This window comes from Neurospora hispaniola, assembly GCF_033458365.1.
Source record: "Neurospora hispaniola strain FGSC 10403 chromosome Unknown B0T23scaffold_3, whole genome shotgun sequence".
Lineage (NCBI taxonomy): Eukaryota > Fungi > Ascomycota > Sordariomycetes > Sordariales > Sordariaceae > Neurospora > Neurospora hispaniola.
This window is the reverse complement of record NW_026944408.1, coordinates 5,088,551-5,108,710: the sequence shown is the minus strand read 5'-3', so window position 1 is coordinate 5,108,710 and position 20,160 is coordinate 5,088,551. Positions and strand designations below refer to the sequence as shown.

Genomic DNA, 20,160 nt, shown 5'->3' with positions numbered 1-20,160 from the left:
CCGACTCTGAAGTGCATGACCGAGGATCCCTGATCCCTTGGAGACCAGCACCGTCACGTTTCACCTTCTCCGCCTGGTCTATAGTCACAGGGGGCGGGGAGCGCTACTATTGCGGTTGTCACATACGGCGTTCGTTGAAGCCAGACGGATGGATGGCGTTGCTAGAGATGACGGTGAAAGGACTTGAAGGAGTTCATGATCGATAGACCAAGGCACCTAATGAGACATCATAATAGTCTGGTGATGATCCAATTTGCACCTGATAGCACCTGTTCGAAAAGTCTTTTGTCCGAGTCCTGGCAAACATTTGATCCACGGTATTGTTGATGAGTAGCTCTTCGAATTCCAGTCGGGGGTCCGGATCCAAAGCCGATGAAGCTGTTCAGTCAAAGCGTTTGGAATTCCGTCAAAGCGTCTCGGTGGGGTAGAATACAGTTGATGATAACCTCATCCGTTTGCCGGTCATGGTGGAGAGATAACTCCGCCATGACATCACAACCCCGAGCTTTGTGAGCTTGTGAGGTTGGTGATCGAAGGAGACTAACCAACACCAGAGATGCCTAAATGGGAAAAACCGAAAGGCATGATGGGGTCAAAGCTCAGAAGCCAAGTGTCGGGATGTTCAAGGATGAGGAAGAACGACCACAGGGGAAACTCAAGTCTCAGTCGTCATAGTCTGTCCGAGCTCGGAGACATCAGTGGTATAAGAACATCCCAACTCCCACTGGAGAGGCATCACGTACCTGTGTCAACACTCAGCAGAACAAATACCTCTAACCGTATCACCACAACATCACAACAACACCGCCACCATGGAAAAAGTCCTCCAAACCGGCCTCTCGCTAGGCATGTCGGCAACCTCGGGCATCCACTCCAACAAGCCCAACCGCGCCCCTCGCGAATTCGACGGCAAGAACATCATGCCTCCCAGCTACTGCCCCACGGCCAAAGACCGCGTAGTCTTTCCCGCCAAAAATGGCAAAGTCGAGGCATCCCACATCTGCATTGGCGCCTGGCCCTGGGGCGACAAGAGCACCTGGCACTACAAGGAAGAAGAGTTTCCAGCGATCGAGGCTGCCTGGCGCGAGCTCTACGACGCCGGCATCAACTTTATCGACACGGCCCAGGCGTACGGCAGCGGCGAGTCCGAGAAGCTCGTGGGCAAGCTGGTCAAGGGTCTGCCTCGGGATAGTTATGTGATCCAGACCAAGTGGCTCGGGACGGCGCTGGACGCCAAGAACTATGTGCACGCCAGCGACGCGCCGTACAAGACGCTCAAGTCCAGCCTGGAGCGGTTAGGGCTCGAGTACGTCGACATCTATCTCGTGCACGGCCCGACGCACCCGCAGAGCGTCAAGACGGTGGCCGAAGGACTGGCCAAGTGCGTCAACGATGGGCTGGCCAAGGCCGTGGGCGTGGCCAACTACGGCAACGACAAGGTGCTCGAGATGAAGGCGGCGCTGGCCGAGCACGGCATCCCGCTGGCGACGAACCAGGTCGAGTACAGCATTCTGCGCAGGTACCCCGAGATCCACGGCGAGATCAAGATGTGTCTCGACAACGGCATGGTCTTCCAGTCGTACTCGTCTCTTGCCCAAGGTCGGCTGACGGGCAAGTACACGGTCGAGCACCCGCCGCCCAAGACGTACAGGTTCTCGAGCTATCCGATGGAGGAGATCCAGGAGACGCTGGCCGTGTTGGAGAAGATTGCAAAGGCCAGGGGCAAGGCCATGGCCAGCGTGGCGCTGAACTATAACATTAGCAAGGGGGCATTGCCGCTTGTCGGTATTCGGAACCCGGAGCAGGCGAGGCAGGCGATTGATGCGCTGGGTTGGAGGTTGACCGAGCAGGAGATTATTGAGCTGGACCGGGTGAGCGTGGAGGGGACCAAGACTGTATTATGGCAGCAGGGGTAGATGTTCCCGTGTCGATGTCGTTGATGTTTTGGAGGACGCGCACAAATGGCTGGATACCCAAATTGTGAATGTTGTTGTCGAGTGTTTGTTTTGTTTTGTTTTGTTTCACGAATTCGGTTGCTGGAGAGAAATTGAGCCGAGCAGTACAGAAGCCGTTGGTGCCGAGATGCCGTTCCGTGCCGCTGCATGCCGTGACCGATGTGGGGTTAGTCGACGACTTGCCAATTGTGGTTTAGCTTGGCGATAAGAACTGATAACAACCCCGCCAAAGACCTGGGTGGGGCCGGGGACGGGAGCTGCAGTGGAGTGTCGCTGCCCCGCCCCGCCCTCGTCGCCGGGAAGGAAGCATTGCAGAGCACCTTCGATATCCCGAAGCAAGGCGCCTTTCAACAGAATTACAGTAACATTGGCCAGGATCAGACAATTCTCCTGTAAGAATCGGTTCTCCATGCGAAACCTCTTTTCTTCCCTCAACACCATCTTCAAGTTCCCTACCATCATTACCACCACCGCCACCATCGCGAGGTCCTCACATCATCATCATCATCGGTATCGAACCATGACCACCGCCGCCAGAATGGACTTTGAAACCACCCTCAAGGGCAAATACCCGGCCAAGAGACATGCCCAGCGCGTGGCCGACTACATCCGCAACAAGGTGCCCGGCGCTTCCGGCGTTCTCTACCTCGAGGGCCGCGCCACCAAGCTGCTCGAGGACAACGACGAGGCCGAGCCCTTCCGCCAGCGCCGCTACTTCTACTACCTGACCGGCTGCCCGCTCGCCGACTGCCACTACATGTACGACCTGGATGCCGACAAGTCCACGCTCTTCATCCCGCCCATCGACCCCGACTCGGTCATCTGGTCCGGCCTGCCGGTTTCTGTCGACGAGGCCAAGCAGCGCTGGGACGTTGACGACGTCAAGTACACCAGCGATGTCAACGCCACCCTCGCCCACGTCGGCAGCAGCAAGCCCAAGGGCTCTTCTGTCTTCGCCATCGCGAACCAGGTCTCGGACAAGGTCACCTTCCTCGAATTCGACAACAAGAACTTCTCCATCCTCAAGGAAGCCATCGAAGTCACGCGCGTTGTCAAGGACGAGTACGAGCTGGCCATCATGGCCAAGGCCAACGAGATCAGCTCTGACGGACACAAGATGGTCATGCAAAAGGTCAAGCACGTCCAGAACGAGCGCGAGTTGGAGGCGGTTTTCCTGGGGCACTGCATCGCCAAGGGCGCCCGCAACCAGGCCTACCACAGTATCGTCGCCAGCGGTCGCGCTGCTGCCACGCTGCATTACGTCCCCAACAACGCCGACATGGCTGGCAAGCTGAATCTTCTGCTGGATGCGGGCGGCGAGTGGGACTGCTATGCCTCGGATATTACCCGCACTTTCCCCATCAATGGCAAGTTCACCAAGGAGAGCAGGGAGATTTACGATATTGTGCTCAAGATGCAAAATGAGTGTATCGCTGCGCTAAAGGAGGGTGTCCTCTGGGATGACGTTCACCTCCTTGCGCACAAGATTGCCATCGACGGCCTTCTCCAGATTGGCATTCTCCAGGGCGACAAGGACGAGATTCTCGAGGCCAGGACGAGCGTTGCTTTCTTCCCCCACGGTCTGGGTCACTACCTGGGCATGGACACCCACGATACCGGCGGCAACCCCAACTATGCTGACAAGGACACCATGTTCCGCTACCTCCGCGTCCGCGGTCGTCTCCCAGCTGGCAGCGTGATTACGGTCGAGCCCGGTATCTACTTTTGCAACTTTATTATTGAGCCGTTCCTGAAGGACCCCAAGCACAGCAAGTACATCAATGCCGATGTGCTGGAGAAGTACTGGGATGTTGGCGGTGTCAGGTATGTCGGCTGTGATTTGTTCGTGTGTATAATATGGAAAGGGCGAATGCTAATTTGTCGTTGTTGCACAGAATCGAGGACAACCTGGTCATCACCAAGGACGGCACCTACAACCTCACGACAGCACCCAAGGACCCCGAGGAGATGGAGAAGATCATTCAGCAGAGCTGAGAGAAGGCTGGACATGGAAAATACGTACTGCTTGCAACCTATCATATACCCAATACATGCGCCGTTCAACTGTTCACCGGTCTCCATTGTCGACGGGCTGAACAAGTACGATGTAGATCCAGGGTGTTGATCACGGAGCCAGCGCCGCCTCCAGGATGTCCTTGCGAGCTTACCATCGCCTAGCTGCACCGGCAGATGAAGATCGAGGTCTTCCTTGTTCATTTGCCGAAGCTGACTGTAGATCTGGGGACTATCGGTCTCGCAACCGAAACCTGCTTGTAATCGCAGTTGCCCTTCTCCACCACGTCTTCTGTAGTATTCCCCCGCTCAACACCGCTTGCCGATGCAACGCGATAGGGACGACCCAAAGAGCTCAGACTCAGGGGCGGAATGGGGACGGAATATGGGCGCGCTCGTATGGAAGCGGTGATGGGTCGCTGCCGTGCTACTGTCTGCCTGACCGCAACTGAAGTCAAAATGGGCTGACATTGATATGTGAAAACAAGGTTCCGTGATATTGGCGTATGTTCATCTTCGCCCATGTCAAGGATGTCACGTCAGCCGAGTTTGCGATGGTGTCGACGGGAATGCGCCTTTCATCGCCTATTCAACACACAAGAGACGCAAAGGAAAGTAGTGTGCACCCGTTTTTCACTAGAATGGAAGGGTAATCAATTCGCGGCACTTATTGGCTCCTAAACGCTTGCTGATAGTTGGTCCGGTGGAAGTGCCGGTCGGTTTAGGCCAATCGTCATGATGCGTTCACGAGCAGTCAGTCATGAAGATCTTCGACGTGAAAGCTTCGGTGCATGCTGCTCCCCGAGGTACAACACACACACACACACTCAGGAGTACATACATACATACATACATACATCCATACATACAGCAGCAAGAACGGCGTCCCCAAGCCAACCGCTGCAAGCGAGCTGCAAACTTGGCACCTAGGTACCTAATCAACAACCTCGTGCTTTGCACGCGAAGTTCCATCACGACGGAACCGACATGATCCTTTTGTCGGGATTGACCCACTTGCCAACGGATCCTTGGTGTATCATTGGCAACTCTTGTTTTCCAAACCCAGGGTGCGGTTCGAGTCCCTCTCACTCACAGCTCCAGTGACACGTCATGCCGTCTATCGTGGTCCCTGGAGGGTATCAAAATGTGTGGACATACTGCGGTCGTATTGCGCTTGTGGGGGATCCGATGATCTCGCCTGCCTCGCGTTCGCGCCGTCGTCTCAAGGTGGCAGCCTTTTTTCATCGACCGCCTTTTTGACGACTTGGTGCTGACACCCATTATTCTAATTGTCCAATGTCTGTTGCTTCCGAAGGCGTGGTTCCTCGTCGGAGCTGACGCCGGTCCTTTGCAACACCAAAAAAAAGGTCCCAAATTTCATGTTGAACTTGTCTGGATCTTGGCCCGATCCCTGACCACCCACGAGTGACCAGTTCGCAGCCGTTCGGTTAAGGTATCCAGGGTTTCCGTGACTCTTCCGCTGTCGGAATGGATAGAGGCTTGCGAGATCCCTGTGGACCTGTCTTGGTACCTATGCCCTGTGGTACACAAGTCTACAACGGGTCGGGTCGGGTCGGGTAGGGTACCTCCCTCCCTAGGGGCAGATGGGCAGTGGAGGAAAGGATGGAAAGGCTGCCGACCGCAGAAAGTGGCCGAGGTATCCAGACTCTACACCACTATCTTTTGTGGTGGCCGGAGTCGTCGCCGGTGACACCCACCAAAAAGGGAAACTGGCCCAAGCAACCTAATCTAACCAATGCGAGTTTATGTTGGCAAACGTGGGGAACGACAAGAAAAAATGGGTCGTTCATTGTCAAGTGCCCACTGCGCATATCTCCACCCCTACACCTTTGGACCATGCCGCGTTCTGTTCGGTTCGGATGGTCAAGAAAGTGTCATGAAAATCGCCCAAGTCGGGGATATGGTTCGGCATACAACCAGACCCCCAAGAGAACCTCCTCCCTCATGCTGACCATGGACGGCGGCTGGCAGATACGCGCGGCACACCTCCTGAAAAAGACCCAAAGTGATAACGATGAACAAGAGATTACCTACTCTCCAAGGATGGAACCCCCCCTCAGGGACCTTTCGGGCGATGGCGTTAAACTCGAATAGTGTATAAGTCGGACGTCAAACCCACCCCTTCCACCCGTTGAGTGAGCCAGTGAGGGGATTCATAGCTCCCAGTATCCATTACACTATTAAAGACGTTTATCCACAAAGGAAACTAGTCATTGCCCATCTCCACCACCAAAGGGCCTTCTCAGAAACTCGATATAAACGCCATCAGACACTTTCTTTTTTGCTTTTTTGTTTGTCTCTTGTCCCTGGATTATCCCAGTCTTCCATCTGTGTGTGGCGTGCTCGTCATTATTACATCAGTCAGTGTGAGCAAATCACACAACACCACGCCTTTGTTTACTTTCTTCCATTTTGGGTAACCAAGCATCCACAAACACCCACAATGGGCTCCGTCTCACCCACGTTTTCCACCCTGCCCGCGGGCGTCAAGGTGCAACCAACCCCTTTCCGTATCAACGTTGCCGAGTCCGAGCTCGCCCAGTTCCGGTCCCTCATCCAGCAAGCCATCATTCCTCCAGAGCAGTTCTACAACCAGCACGCCAACGCTGCCACGGGCAAATTTGGCATCACACGCGACTGGCTGATCCAGGCCCGGGACTACTGGCTCAACACGTATGACTGGCGGGCCCAGGAAACCTTCATCAACTCCTTCCCCCAGTATAAGCAAACCGTCGTCGGCCCTACCTCCGGCCAGACCTTTGACCTACACTTTGCCGCCCTCTTCTCCCTCCGCGAGGATGCCATTCCCATCATCTTCATGCACGGCTGGCCCGGCTCCTTCTTGGAGTTCGTCCCGATGCTGGACATCCTCCGCTCGCGGTACACTCCCGAAACCCTCCCTTACCACGTCATCGTCCCTTCCATCCCCGACTACGGCTTCTCCTCTCGTCCCAACGACTCGGCCCTTCAAGAGTTGAACATGGAGTTTGCGGCGGAAGCCATGAACGAGCTCATGCTGTCGCTCGGCTTCGGCAGCACCGGCTACGTCGCCCAGGGCGGCGATGTCGGGTACGCCCTCGCCCGCGCCATGGCCAACAACCACGCGGCCTGCAAGACTTCGCACCTCAACATGTTCATGTTCACCCCGGACCAGTTCGCCGCGTGCCAGCAAGAGCCCCTGACGGAGCGCGAGGAGAAGCTCCTAACGGGCACCAATGCGTGGATCAAGCAAGGGTCGGCATACGCCTATGAGCACGGCACGCGCCCGTCCACCATTGCCTTGACGCTCAGCACCAACCCCGTCGCCATGCTCGCGTGGATGGGCGAGAAGTTCATCGAGTGGTCCGACAACAGAAAAGACGGCGGCTCTCGCCCGCTGTCGCTGGACACGATCCTCGACGGCGTGTCGCTGTACTGGTTCAGTGGGTGCTTCCCGAGAACCATGTGGAGCTATCGCAGCCTGGTGCCGGCCATTGGCGCGACAGCCGTCGTGCAGGAGAGCTTGAGCGTGCAAAAGCCGTTTGGGTACTCGGCGTTCCCGGTCGAGATTGGTACCCTGCCGAGGACGTGGGGGAAGAAGTTGTTTGGGGACCGGTTGGCGTATTACAAGGAGCATGAGGTGGGTGGACACTTTGCGGCGCTGCAGGAGCCCGAGAACTTTTTGGATGATATTGAGGAGTTTGTGAGGTTTATCGCGCCCAAGGTGGGCTTGGCTAAGGGCGGGAAGAGTGCTTGAGAAAGATGAAAGATGGGATGGAATCAAATAATTATGTCTACCTGTTTACCTGTAGCAATGTTGTACACGAAAGAGATGGATGGGGTTTACTGCCAGTTTTGAACTACTGTTGTGCTTGGATATACCAGTCATTATTCCCATGTTTTTATTGCTGCTTTCTTGCCTTTTTGTGTGTGTTTTTGTTGGCATGGCAGCAATGCAGTTTCCAGCAACCGGGCGGGTTCTTGAGTTTGTTGTTGTTTCCCCTTTTCTTCCTCTCGCAATTCCCATGGTGCTCGAACTGCCCACAACATCAACATCAAGATGGATATCATGATCATAGGTAAACGTCACCATCATCTTCATTGTCGTTGAGCCCATGCAGCATTTCGTCTTTTCATGCACCCCCATTCACACACTCCTCTCGCATTCTCTACAGTGTACCCGCCCAGTGCTACCACCCCCCATCGCTTACCTTCCACGCTGCATGTGTCCACTGCAACTCTGTGGACGAACACCGTAGGAGTTCCTTCCAGCAGCACCCTCAATCGCATGTCAACATCCTCCTACCTTAGGTATCCAGGGCAGGCAGGTACACCGGCACGACGAAGCGAACATCCGCAACACCGCTGAATTAAGCAATCGGATTGGCCCGGATTGGACGCTCCTGCGCAGAACATAAGCGACCATTCTCATGCGGGCAACCCAGGGCAATCAATCAATCGTGCGGGGAGCAGCATCGAGTATTGTTTGGGATAAGTTCCTGAACTTTCCGACATCCATGCTCATCATCGCATGTTTATCATGTTTTATTCCATGCTTGAAATCGACCGACCCGATTTTGATCCTCGTTCTCGAAAGGAAAAGGAAACAGAACAAAACACACCGACTGTTATCTTTGGAAAAATGATCTTATAATGACGTATTCCGGGGAAAGTATCGCGGCTACAAATCGGGGAGTGGTGGAGGTGAGGAAGAATGCCTGCGTATTATCATTCAGGCGGGGACTGTACCTCTTCTACACCACCCAAGACATGGAAATAGCTCGGGAAAACATGGTACGAGAAACATGACGATCACCGGATGGGAGGTGGAATTGTCATTTTGACTCGGATGCAGAGAGGATATCTGATCGATATCACCATGGGTTCTCTTCACTCAAATGTCCACTGAATGATATTCGACCAGAAATGGGAATCCCGAACAAACACCGGAGAGCCAAGAGGAAAGCCGAAAAGGCCAAGCAATTTGAACACCTCCGCCCAACTCTCTTCTCCTCCCGTCGTCGTCCCGCTCCGAAGTACACCACACTAAACCAAGTGGAGTTTCGGCCAATCTAGCGGCGGATAGTTCCTTCAGCCCGAACGGCGCCGGCCCGCGTGTCTCGTCTCGAACGGGGACCACCCGGTCGGCAATTGCATTTCGCGATGAGGGTCTCGATACATGTATGAATCCAATGCTGTGTTGCTGGCGAGGGTCTTTCAAGTTTGTGCATTGACGGCCCAGCATATGGACAGGATGACACCAACAATTTCGATCAGTGATGTGCACGGTATGTAAACTCAAGATGAGCAACTGGAACCCCAGCCAAATCTGACGTCCTTACAGGTTCGATGGGACAGATACTCCCTACAATCATCCGAAACGAACGCATCTTCTTATTCTTCGGCGAGTGCCATCCCTGGCGGCTACCCAATGCAGGAACACGGCTCGACATCTCGCCTCAACGCCGTGTTTTTCTTACATGTATTAGGGATCACTTGACGGCGTCTTTGCCCTAGACGAGTTCTTTTCGCGCCGCACCCGAAGCCGACATCTACCTTACCGCAAGACCGGATCCGTACATCGACGCCGAGGTAGCAGCCGGAGGACTTCCGGAGTAGACCCTTCGGGTCAAAGACCCTCTCCGCGAAAACGGGACGGAATGGCTGTGTTCCATCGAGTCCTACCTCTACACGCGCGAAAGTATCTCCAGAAAAAGATATAGCCGACTCTCAAACCACCAACGGCAGACCGGTGGTGATGGTCCAAGTCGAAAACAAATATGTAATATATAACCGGAAGTCAACGACACCCACTTAGGTTGCCCTCCCATCTCAACCGCGACAAAATGCTTCCACCCAACGCCTTCTCTGCGAAGCCGGCATCGTTACGCTCTTGATACGCAACGACCACCTAGCCCAAGGCAACTGGACCCCTGGCTTGGCTCCGGACCGGGCTCCATCGACCTCTCCGCCATCGTCGCCTACCCCCTGCTCTACGGCGGCGGCCACCCCGATCCACGTCGCAGCAATGAAACGATGATCCACGCAAATGGGTCTAAGGGTCTGGCACGCCTTGCAATGACACAGTGTGGAAGCGTCATGATGGAGTTTAGTGCGATGAGTTAGAGTTTGCGGAGACCATAACTCATCACTTGGTTCAACTTCCAGGTTGTATCATCACCACAAAGAGCACCGTCACCATGTCCTCCCCAACCACGAACGGCTCCAGCAGCCATGTCGCCACCACCAACACCAGCGATATGGAGATTCCCACCATATTCGGCCTTCCCTGGGTAACCCCAACTTTCGACCCTTCCGTCACTGATGTTGTGCCCACCATGCATACCTCTTCCTACCCGACCATTAACCCAGCCCTCAACCCCCTTCTCTCCCAAGCCGGGAAGACAGTTCTCATCACCGGCGCCACGGCCGGCATCGGCTTCGCAATGGCCAAGTCGTTTGTCACCGCTTCTGCTTCAAAGGTCATCATCACGGGTCGAAGGCAAGCAAGACTCGACGAAGCCGTGGGTCTTCTCCGCCAGCACGCCAAGGAGCTCGGGAAGCAGACGGAAGTAGTCAGCGAAAAGTCCGATGCGGCGAACATGGAGGAGATTGATGCCTTGTGGAAAAAAACTGGGAGAGGAAGGAGAGGTGGTGGATGTGCTTATCTTGAATTCTGTGGGGGAGATGGCGACCGGGGGCCTGTGTGAGGAGGGGGGCAGGACGACAGTTGAGATTTGGGCCAAACTCGAAGCGAACCTCAGGGGACCGATGAGGTATACTGAGCTTTTTATGAAGCAGGGGAAGGACAGACAGAAGGTCAGTTTGTTGGCTGTTTGTATGAATGATGATTGCCATGTTGGAGGAGAACAACGAGAAGAAGGGAGTGGAACGAACGGCACGACTGACGCAGAGAACACATGCAGTTCCTCATCAACATCTCCACTGCATCTGCCCACATAAGCTTTCCCGAGTACTCGCCCGCTCTTTCTCCAGCCCAGAGTACGGCTTCACCAAGGCCACTGCTGGCCTCTTCTTTAGGTACATTGCTCAACGGTCAGACCCGGAGAAGATGCAGGTGGTGAGCATTCATCCGGGAACCATCTACTCGGAGTTGTGGCGGCGGCTCGGCGTGGAAAAGAGTGTCCTACCTTTTGATGATAGTAAGTTTTGCCCCTTACAATAGCATGCTTTGAAGGAAGGCTACTGACAGAAAAGTCAATATAGTCTCGCTGCCAGCTGACTTTGTGGTCTGGGCAGCCACCAAGGAGGCGAGATTTATTCATGGTCGCTTTGTTTGGGCTAATTGGGATGTAGAAGAGTTGAAGGCCAAATATGCGGAGCGTTTCAAGCAGGATGCTGAACTGTTCAGGTTTGGCGTGTGTGGTTTGGCTGGGAGCAAGCTCCATGTCATTCAATGATCGCGTTGACTGGAGGTAGACCAACCATGGAAGTGTTACCGAGGGGCATCAGGACCTCGGCACACCTTGGAACACTCACGATTGTACACAGCAAGACTCTCGAACTAAGAGTCAGACAACTTCTACACGCTAGATACCCTTTCCATCATCTGTCCACGTGGAAGTTGACCGAAAGGCACGTAGAGGCAGCTGACTCGAACACCTCCCAAAACTCTCACCTTAACCACCAGCCACTAACCCCGTTCCCATTGGCGCGCATCTTGTTTCAACGTCAAGGTATCATCACAGATGTTCAAAACATGGGGAAGGTTGCAGTAAACACTTTTACCGGTTGCGGTACCACTCATACCGGGTTTCGAGGACTTGGCACTTACCCTTTGGTCGACGGTGACAACTCCGTGAACCGGATGCGGTATGTGCATGTTAACCACCGTGACCTCCGTCGACAGATCCATGCTTGAATTATTCTCGGCTATGACTTCACCTCCAAATATCAAAACCTATAGGTGCGCCTGACGCCTCGCTTTGACGCCAAGCTTGATGATCGGTCAATGCTGTTTCGTAATGAAGGAACAAGAATTCGGCAGTTGTTTCTGTGAAGGGACAACAGCTTGGGCTGAGGAAAAGGAAGAGAATGTGAGCTGGTGAAGGAGATCAAGTTCAACCACCAAAGTCAAGTCAACATGAACTGACGGCGACAGGAAAGATAGGTATAAAGCCCCCTCTGCTCCTTCAAAACTCACTCCCCATCCAACCAGAGCATCTCATCCAACCCATTCTAGCTCGTTTTCTCAGCCTCAACAAGCCAGCCTCCGAAAATGGCAGCAGGCCTTCACTCCCGCCTCACCACTTTTCTCCTTCTCCTCCTCTCTGCCCTCCCTTTCATCGCCGCCGCCGCCCCCTCCTCCGGCTGCGGCAAAGGTCCCACCCTCTACAACGGCCAAACCGTCACCACCAACATCAACGGCAAATCGCGTCGCTACACCGTCCGGCTTCCGGACAACTACAACCAAAACAACCCCTACCGCCTCATCTTCCTCTGGCACCCACTCGGCAGCTCCATGCAAAAGATCATTCAGGGCGAAGACCCCAACCGCGGCGGTGTCCTGCCTTACTACGGCCTGCCGCCCCTCGACACGAGCAAGAGTGCCATATACGTGGTTCCGGACGGGTTGAATGCTGGCTGGGCCAACCAAAATGGCGAGGACGTCTCCTTCTTTGACAACATTCTGCAAACCGTGAGCGATGGGCTGTGCATCGACACCAACCTCGTCTTCAGCACGGGCTTCTCCTACGGCGGCGGCATGAGTTTCAGCCTGGCGTGCTCGCGGGCGAACAAAGTCCGTGCCGTCGCTGTCATTTCTGGTGCGCAGCTTTCTGGCTGCGCGGGCGGGAATGATCCGGTGGCGTACTACGCGCAACACGGAACGTCCGACAGCGTGCTGAATGTGGCGATGGGAAGACAGTTGAGAGATCGGTTTGTGAGGAACAATGGGTGCCAGCCGGCAAACGGGGAAGTACAGCCTGGTAGTGGAGGAAGGTCCACGAGGGTCGAGTATCAGGGATGTCAACAGGGTAAGGACGTGGTGTGGGTTGTGCATGGCGGAGATCATAATCCGAGCCAGAGAGATCCGGGACAGAACGACCCGTTTGCGCCGAGGAACACTTGGGAGTTCTTTAGCAGGTTCAACTAGAGGTTTGTGGGGAAGGAGGCAGTTCTAAAAGGGAAGGTGGAAGGATCAAAGGGGTGGTGATGATGTGGATTGGTGATGGAGAAGGCGGCGGAAAGAGCTTTGGACTGAAGGAGAATAGGAGGAAGGAGACTGGTTGTTTTTTGCAATGGAAAATGTAAATCGCCTCCTTGGGAAAGAGACACTCTTCGAGAATTGACCTCGTCTGGACAGAGAAAAATGCACGAGTGGGAGAGGAGACATGGAATGTATTGTGGTCAAAGTCAAGAAGGAACATACCTACCTCTACTGGAGGTAGGTATTGCGACGATTCATCCGAGTGACGTTGAACAAATCAAGCAGACATCAACCCCGTAAGCACACAACTGAAGATCATCTTTGGGCTCTAGTTATGTACAAGGTACCTCTAGGTACCAGCCAACATGAAACCTCGATAAGTGAACACAGGCAAGGCAGGCAGTCGCCATCTCAAACTCCAAGCCCCGTAACTCAAATCAACCTCAACTCTCGAACCAGTCAACCATGAATCTCCTCTATTCTCACTTGGATCCTCCTCACACAAGCCGCCCTGGCAGCCCCTCTACTCCAACGCAATGTTTTCCTGCCTGTGAGAGTCAAGATAAGATCCACGGTGAACATGCGTACACCGAGGACATACGATCCTGATGATAATCGGAACACCTGGGTAGAGGGAATATGTGGATTGAGTAGTCGGATCAACATGTGGACGTGCCAACGGATAAGAGGTGTTTTGCGGACGAAGAGATTACTTATAGATTATTAGGTATGAGAATAGTTAGGGGAAGGGGAGCGGGAATGGCAGGACTATGTGTGGGAGTTGACGGCATATGGGTGAGTACAGCTGCAAGGAAAAGGGGCATGTAAACAGTTTATGAGAACCGAAGCGAAGAGTCAAGTCCGGGTCCAACCTGGCACGAGTTGCTTGAGTGGACCCACTTGGCTATGTCAAGTTATGTCTGTTCACTTCTTCTTGTAAAATGGTACATGACAAAAGAAAATAGTAAAGAAAGAGGAAGATAGAGTAAAAAAAGGTCGGAATAAATACTGAAGTAGAAGCAATGAAAGAAATGACGGAAAAAAAGAATTTCTAGTGATCATCGTGCGACGTGGGCCTGATTCGAACAGACGCTCCCGAAGGAACAAGATTTCTAGTCTTGCGCATTAGACCACTCTGCCACCACGCCATCTCATTGGTTGATGCAGTTGTATTTGACCCAGCACACTATAACCCCATCACGGTTGCAGGTGAACACAGCGAGCATCCATCCCTCTCCTGAACGTCATTGTCGACCACTTACCTCCCTTCTTGCATTCCGCATTATCTTTCCAGTCCTCAGTTCAAAGGTCAACTACAATATAGCAAAGCCCCCCATCCTAACTCCCAACACGCACCCCGGCTTTTAGTCTAGAGGTAAGTCCCAAGTACCCGCACCGAGTTCGTGCGGTGCAAATCCAGAAAATATTTGACCCTGACCCGTGCTTACTCCAATTGGAACGACACCACCAAACGGAACCTCACATTCATTCCGGCTCAAACAGATACTCACGAAACCCAAGATACAGACACGAAAAGACATCATTGAAACACCAACTGTAAGGAATTAAATTAACCGCTTACTACTATTTGTTCGCTTCTCCAACTCAACTAGATAGAGGGTACATAAGCAGGGCATTAATCGAAAGGATGATGATGATTGCCGGAGGGTATCGAAACGGGAAGTATACTGTAGGTAGGTGAGGTAGGTAGGTAGTAATGAGCAAAAAGCCAGAGGAGGATGCGGAAGCCAGTGGTAGTAGTGTTGGTGTCGGGTGGTGGAGGAGGTGATGATGCTGAAAGCCAAAAAAGCCAGAAAAAGCAAACAATAAAAAGAAAAACGGCAAACTCCAGCCCACTCCCCGTGCGTGCACGTCCGACGTCGTTCCCCCTCCCCTCTCTCACCGCAGTCTCTGAAACGGGGTTTCCGTGTCCAAAAATCGTACAGTGTATCTCCCTCTCTCCAACATCTGCCGTTGCTTGTGTATGTGTGTATATGTGCCTGTGTGTTCAAAGTGCAACCCGACCTTTTAACACCCGTCCATGCAGCTTATTGTCTATTGTCTATTGTCTCCCTTCTTTTTTTTTCTTTCCCCGTCTTCTGTATCATGTTCTGACTGGTACAGATAACACCGTTCAACGACTCAAGGGATACTTTTCAGCACCTGCATTTTTATCTGTTAGAACCACATCTCATACTATTTCGCCGACGAGAAGAAATAACAGGAAACATACCTAAAGAGTCGGGGGCGTAGCACTGATAGCAGTAGTCGTCAACGCAGGAGGGTGCGCGTCAACTGGGCTAGCAATCTTCTCATTGTCCTGCTCCTTCTCCTCACCCTCCTTGCCGTGGTCCTCCTTGTGGCCCTCGTGCTCTCCCGTCTGGTGGTGGCTATCCTCCACCGCAGGAGAGACATCAATCTGTGGCGCGTTCTTCTCGGCAGCAACCTTCTTGCTGTCCAGCGAGCTCTGGCTCACCGGCCTGGCGTTGGGGGTGTTGTTGTCGTCGTCGTCCTCTCCACCTTCTTGAGAAGCGCCGTTCTTCTTGCTCTTCTTGTCGCCCGATGGCTTGCCGGCGCAGTTGAGAGACTTGAGCGAGGCCATGAACTTCTTGAGGGGGTTCTCCTTCTTGGGCTTGTCGGCCTTTTGCTGCTGCTCTTGCTCGCCGTCGGCAGCGCCAGCCTCAGGTTGGTCGTCCGAGAGTTGGTGGTAGGCATCTTGGTGACCGGCGGCAACGGGCCCGTCGTCGGTCAGTTGGTGGCCTCGTTGCTGATCCTCGGACTTCTTGGAGGAAGCGGCGGACTTGGGCCTCTGATCTTGTTCGGCAGACATTTTGGTTGATTATTATAGGATGATAATATGTAAAAAATGGGGGAGTCTGGAGTTGGGGGAGAAGCGAAAGCCGGGTGGGTGGTTGGTTGGTTGGTATAAAACGAATGGACTGGTTCGAAAGGGACAAGGAGAGAGAGACGAGGAAAGAACAGATAAAGCTGGGAAGGTGAAGCAATAAAATAAAACTCGACAATTCTGTCTCTTCCCAAAATAAAAAGGGGGAATTCCGTTCCGAGACGGATCTGAAATTACAGGTCATTTCAGACAACCGACGCCGGGTCCAGTGTGCGGTGTGCTAAATCCAGCAATCGAATTTCCCATGACTCCATCGCGACGTGCGAGGCAAAAGAGCGAGCGCCAAAATCAGATGTCGACAGGCGGTTTCCAGGTACCAAGCAGGGGGGGTGGTGGACACCCGTAAACAAAACAAAACAAAAAAAACAAGGGTCGGGCCGGGGATGCATTGCAGCGTGGCATAGGGCACTAGAACACTAAAAGATGGCTAAAAGTTAGACCCTGAGCGGAACTCCGGTGGGAGGAAGTGGAAGCCAGAGAAGAAAAGTTCTAGCGGCAGCAAAAGCGGATGACCGCCAAGAACCTAGCAAACACCAGCAGCAAGGGGGGGAAATCATCACCAGGGGTAACCAAGCGAGCAGATCCAAGGGGGGAACGGGAAATTAGCTCCACTACCAGATTGAGATCCGAAGCTTGTTTGCCAGAAGAAAAAAAACCAAGTTTCCCTCAAATTGGCCCTCTCCTGATAGGTTCCCAAAGTCAAACCAAACGATTGTTGAAATCTGGCAGATCTGATTACCTGATCTCGGGATCTTCATAATAGCGAGCGGTTGGGCTGCGACGTGTAAATCATTCACTGCTGATTTTGGGATCCAACTGTTATTCGCCATGTTGAAAGATGTTCCCACAACCATGGTATCTGATCTCGCCATCTAATCAAACAGCGGTGCGCTACAACTGGTGGTGCGATTTGTCCCCTTCTGTTGGTATGTAGTCGCTTCTTTTTCTGGTGTTCTGTCTCAGTTGCCTACCTGTAAGAGATGCAGTTGAGGCAACTCATCCCTTACTTTGTGTCATCCAGTCGTTCCGCCATGTGCTGAGCTGTTTCGGGTTTGGTGCTTGCTTTTGCTTCCATTCCAGACAAGGGCCAACTATGTCAGGGCCAGATGGCAACATGGGATAGACTGAGACTTGGGACTCGGGAAGACCGGGAGAGCGATTCCAGACCCCGTCAATCATCACTATCACCAGCACCATCAGATAGCCGACCACACCACATCAAAATTACGACTGCTCCTCCTCCTCCTCTTCATCCATGTCCTGCTCCTCCCCTTCCTGATCATCGACGTCCCTACCCCCAGGATTCCGCTGCCCCCTTGCTTCCCTCGTCTGCAGCTTCCGTCCAAAACTCTGCTTATCCGCATGCCCGACCCCCTCCCACGTCTTGGTATCCGGCAATCCATATGTGCTGATACCTCTCCCCCACGTTGTCCACGGGTTTGTCCACCTTTGCACCTCAGAGGGTATCTTTCCGTCCTTGCATTCTTCGTAGTCGGCAATCAACGCTTTCCAGTCCCGTGGCTTGTCTCTGTGAATCAAATAACCTCCTAGGTGACGGTGCCAGATATCTGGAGGGATCTCGTTGTTTTTTGCGTCGCTTTCGCTTGCACGGTGATTGCCGGTGGCCGGCGGTGTCCAATGCGTGGCTAGTGAAAGGTAGATCTGGCGCTCGATGCCGCGGTGGCCAGTGATTGTCGTTAGGCGATTTATCCACCCGTAGAGATAGACGGAGCGGTTCAGCCTCGACAGATCTTGGGCAACGCCGAGGGCCATGGGCGGGAGCTTGCCCTCTGCGATGAGTGGGGAAACTTGTTCCAGTTCAATGTCGTCCACGATTTCAACAGGGAGGTGAAGATCATCGGGGATAGGGACGGCGGACCACCTCTGCAGTTCAGCCCGACGTTGTTCGGGGGTGAGACTGGTTGTTGAGAGGGGTTCGGAGCTTCCCTCAGGACTAAGCAGAGCGGGTGGCGCATCAGGAGGCAAAATGAAAGAAGCGCGCACTTGTTCCGAGTGTGTGGAGATGGACGCAATCAGTTGCCGGAAGTACTGAGCAGCCAGACGCGTTGTCACCAGCTTTCTTCCCCTCAGCGCAGGGTACAAGACCTTGGCGAGGATATCCTCACGCGGCACCAGCTCATTACTGTCCGTCGTGTGGTCCAATACCGACCGGGCAACTACCCTCTGCTGGAACTCGGGCTGCAAATCGACAAGGCCATGATGTAAATCTGTCACCAGTGACACTAACACGCTCGGGTCGAGGTTCGCAGTGGATGTGATGCGGCCGCAATCATCGGCGACGAGGGGGTCGCGTTCGTCGATGAGGGCGGCCAAAGCGGTGTCAAGTGGTGGTGGTGGTGGCGTGTCGGCGAGGAGGGGGCTGTTGGCGCAGCTCACGGTAACAGAAACGTCGTCGCCACCAATCTTTTCGCGGATGTAGCGTAGCATTCTGTCGGCGGGCTCGGACTCGCCATGGCGCAGGCCCGGAAGAAGGAGGTGAACATGATGGCAGTGGTTCCATCTCGCAGCCAGGATGACCTTCTTGATGGACTCGGCGAACTCGGTATTCCCCAGCGCTTCTTGGATGCCATTTCTCCCCGCGACTCCGTTTCCATTGTATTGGTCCTCCTCGTCATCGCTGTATGCCTTGTCATCCTCCTCCTCCTCCTCCTCATCATCGGTCTCCCATCCATCCACGGCGATTTGGTAAGCGAGCGTCTTGGGCGAGATGGAAACAAATTTCAACCACGTCGCCCCGCTATCGATGACGGCGTCAACAACAATCGGCCTCTCCAGCAGAGGGTTATCTTTGTATGCCAACCAGCCTTTTCCCGCAGGAACCGGCTGCTTCGGGCTCCGGGCAAACTCCTTATTGATGGCGACGAGGCCGCGACACTTTTTGATGACGGACCACCTGTCGTCCCAGCAGCAACTGCGCATGCCAAAGTACTGGGCGGGGGTGAAGAGTGGTTTTGGTTCGGTGCCATGTTCGTCTGTCGAGGGAGGAGGAGGAGGGGACGGTTGCGACGCTTTCTTGGCTTTGACCTTGTCGAGGGTGCGTTGCTGGACTTTGAGGAGGGTGTAGAGGCCGCGGATGGGCTTGGAAGCTGACTCGGCCTTTGTATGGAGCTGGGAGAGCTCATCGACGCAGGTCGTCCATCCGTCGACGAGGGCTTCGATACATTCTTGGAGAGCGGCGCCTTCGAGCGGTTCGCCGCCGTGTTCGTGATACAGCTTGGCGGGTGGCTTGTCGGCGTTGCTGGGGGATGGCGATGCTTGGGTTAGTGGTGGTGGTGCCCCTCCCTCGCCCTGGTTGTGCGCCGTCATGCCCGCCCGCGTCCGCCGTTTGGTCTTTGTGGTGTGATGATGTGTAGGTAAGGTAGAAGTATGCGAAATGCGCCAAAATGTGTCGAGGTAACAGTGGAAGATGCCCGGGAGATGATGTCAGTGACACATTGGATTGGATGTGCGACGGGCATTTGGTGGAGGGGTAGGTAGAGGTACCTAACAATTATTTCAGCCCCATGTCAAGCAGGCAGCTGCTGGGAAACATTCGGCGGCATATGTAAGGCGTCAAATATCAAGGGTTAGGGTATTTTCAAGGCCTCTTGTGGCTCGGTAGACCCGGGGGGGAGGAGACGGGTCACCTTGGCGTGGCCTTTTTGAACGTAGATGTGGCATCTTAAATTGGAGGCTTGGATATCGAGCAAGATACGTCGAGACGGACATGAGAGAAGGACGCGTTGGGCTTGTTGGTTGCAAGTTACTAGGTAGGTATGTACTTGGATGGCTGAAGGGTGACTACTATCCTACCCTACGACGCACAGGCCAAGAACCGGGGAAATAGTATGTTCATGACCGTACCAAATTTGGTGGAAAATCACACCTATTCCTGTTAGTGACTTGCACAATCCCCTTCACCGAGATAATCCTTTGGAAAGTGAAACAGCAGCGTTTGTGGGAAAGTGCCACGTCTCGTCGATGATGTACAATTCCATCTTGGAGTCACTGGATACTTTCAGAGATACCGTACCCATAAAACAGGCATATTGCCAATAGGAATGAGTGATACAGAAGGGAGGCAACGAAAAGCAGACATTTCTTCCGGTACGAATCAT

The 20,160-nt window shown here is 53.8% G+C and overlaps 8 protein-coding genes and 1 non-coding gene across 9 annotated transcripts; 5 read left to right on the top strand and 4 right to left on the bottom strand.

Moving 5' to 3' along the window:
* Positions 1 to 848: 848 nt before the first annotated feature.
* On the top strand, positions 849 to 1,916 carry B0T23DRAFT_404120 (NADP-dependent oxidoreductase domain-containing protein; the record flags this gene model as incomplete). The annotated part of the gene is made up of 1 exon (XM_062838867.1): positions 849 to 1,916. One exon carries the CDS (start codon positions 849 to 851, stop codon positions 1,914 to 1,916), a length of 1,068 nt encoding a protein of 355 aa, XP_062694829.1.
* A 559-nt stretch (positions 1,917 to 2,475) lies between these two features.
* On the top strand, positions 2,476 to 3,950 carry B0T23DRAFT_404119 (peptidase M24, structural domain-containing protein; the record flags this gene model as incomplete). The annotated part of the gene is made up of 2 exons (XM_062838866.1): positions 2,476 to 3,779; positions 3,851 to 3,950. The coding sequence occupies 2 exons, from the start codon at positions 2,476 to 2,478 to the stop codon at positions 3,948 to 3,950; spliced, it is 1,404 nt and encodes a 467-aa protein (XP_062694828.1).
* A 2,308-nt stretch (positions 3,951 to 6,258) lies between these two features.
* On the top strand, positions 6,259 to 7,889 carry B0T23DRAFT_130980 (Alpha/Beta hydrolase protein). Its single transcript, XM_062832196.1, has one exon. It carries the CDS (start codon positions 6,433 to 6,435, stop codon positions 7,723 to 7,725), a length of 1,293 nt encoding a protein of 430 aa, XP_062694827.1. The 5' UTR covers positions 6,259 to 6,432; the 3' UTR covers positions 7,726 to 7,889.
* A 2,279-nt stretch (positions 7,890 to 10,168) lies between these two features.
* On the top strand, positions 10,169 to 11,833 carry B0T23DRAFT_441245 (uncharacterized protein; the record flags this gene model as incomplete). Its single annotated transcript, XM_062840764.1, has 4 exons — positions 10,169 to 10,543; positions 10,611 to 10,787; positions 10,972 to 11,131; positions 11,196 to 11,833. The coding sequence occupies 4 exons, from the start codon at positions 10,169 to 10,171 to the stop codon at positions 11,387 to 11,389; spliced, it is 906 nt and encodes a 301-aa protein (XP_062694826.1). The 3' UTR covers positions 11,390 to 11,833.
* An 88-nt stretch (positions 11,834 to 11,921) lies between these two features.
* Positions 11,922 to 13,433, top strand: B0T23DRAFT_378641 (Alpha/Beta hydrolase protein). The gene has a single exon (XM_062837110.1). It carries the CDS (start codon positions 12,208 to 12,210, stop codon positions 13,081 to 13,083), a length of 876 nt encoding a protein of 291 aa, XP_062694825.1. The 5' UTR covers positions 11,922 to 12,207; the 3' UTR covers positions 13,084 to 13,433.
* A 770-nt stretch (positions 13,434 to 14,203) lies between these two features.
* On the bottom strand, positions 14,204 to 14,285 carry B0T23DRAFT_t141. Its single transcript has one exon. It is a non-coding gene; the product is annotated as a tRNA-Ser (tRNA).
* Positions 14,286 to 14,990: 705 nt separating this feature from the next.
* B0T23DRAFT_130900 (uncharacterized protein) lies at positions 14,991 to 16,238 on the bottom strand. Its single transcript, XM_062832195.1, has 2 exons — positions 15,371 to 16,238; positions 14,991 to 15,300 (listed from the first exon to the last, which is right to left on the bottom strand). Exon 1 carries the CDS (start codon positions 15,965 to 15,967, stop codon positions 15,371 to 15,373), a length of 597 nt encoding a protein of 198 aa, XP_062694824.1. The 5' UTR covers positions 15,968 to 16,238; the 3' UTR covers positions 14,991 to 15,300.
* Positions 16,239 to 16,653: 415 nt separating this feature from the next.
* B0T23DRAFT_313161 (uncharacterized protein) lies at positions 16,654 to 16,896 on the bottom strand (the record flags this gene model as incomplete). The annotated part of the gene is made up of 1 exon (XM_062834730.1): positions 16,654 to 16,896. The coding sequence occupies one exon, from the start codon at positions 16,894 to 16,896 to the stop codon at positions 16,654 to 16,656; it is 243 nt and encodes an 80-aa protein (XP_062694823.1).
* A 194-nt stretch (positions 16,897 to 17,090) lies between these two features.
* Positions 17,091 to 19,788, bottom strand: B0T23DRAFT_130898 (uncharacterized protein). Its single transcript, XM_062832194.1, has one exon. It carries the CDS (start codon positions 19,367 to 19,369, stop codon positions 17,267 to 17,269), a length of 2,103 nt encoding a protein of 700 aa, XP_062694822.1. The 5' UTR covers positions 19,370 to 19,788; the 3' UTR covers positions 17,091 to 17,266.
* Between the last annotated feature and the right edge of the window lie 372 nt (positions 19,789 to 20,160).

Coding starts and splice junctions, on each gene's coding strand:
- B0T23DRAFT_130900 (XM_062832195.1), bottom strand. CDS start 15,967: ATGTCTGCCGAACAAGATCAGAGGCCCAAGTCCGCCGCTTCCTCCAAG.
- B0T23DRAFT_378641 (XM_062837110.1), top strand. CDS start 12,208: ATGGCAGCAGGCCTTCACTCCCGCCTCACCACTTTTCTCCTTCTCCTC.
- B0T23DRAFT_130980 (XM_062832196.1), top strand. CDS start 6,433: ATGGGCTCCGTCTCACCCACGTTTTCCACCCTGCCCGCGGGCGTCAAG.
- B0T23DRAFT_130898 (XM_062832194.1), bottom strand. CDS start 19,369: ATGACGGCGCACAACCAGGGCGAGGGAGGGGCACCACCACCACTAACC.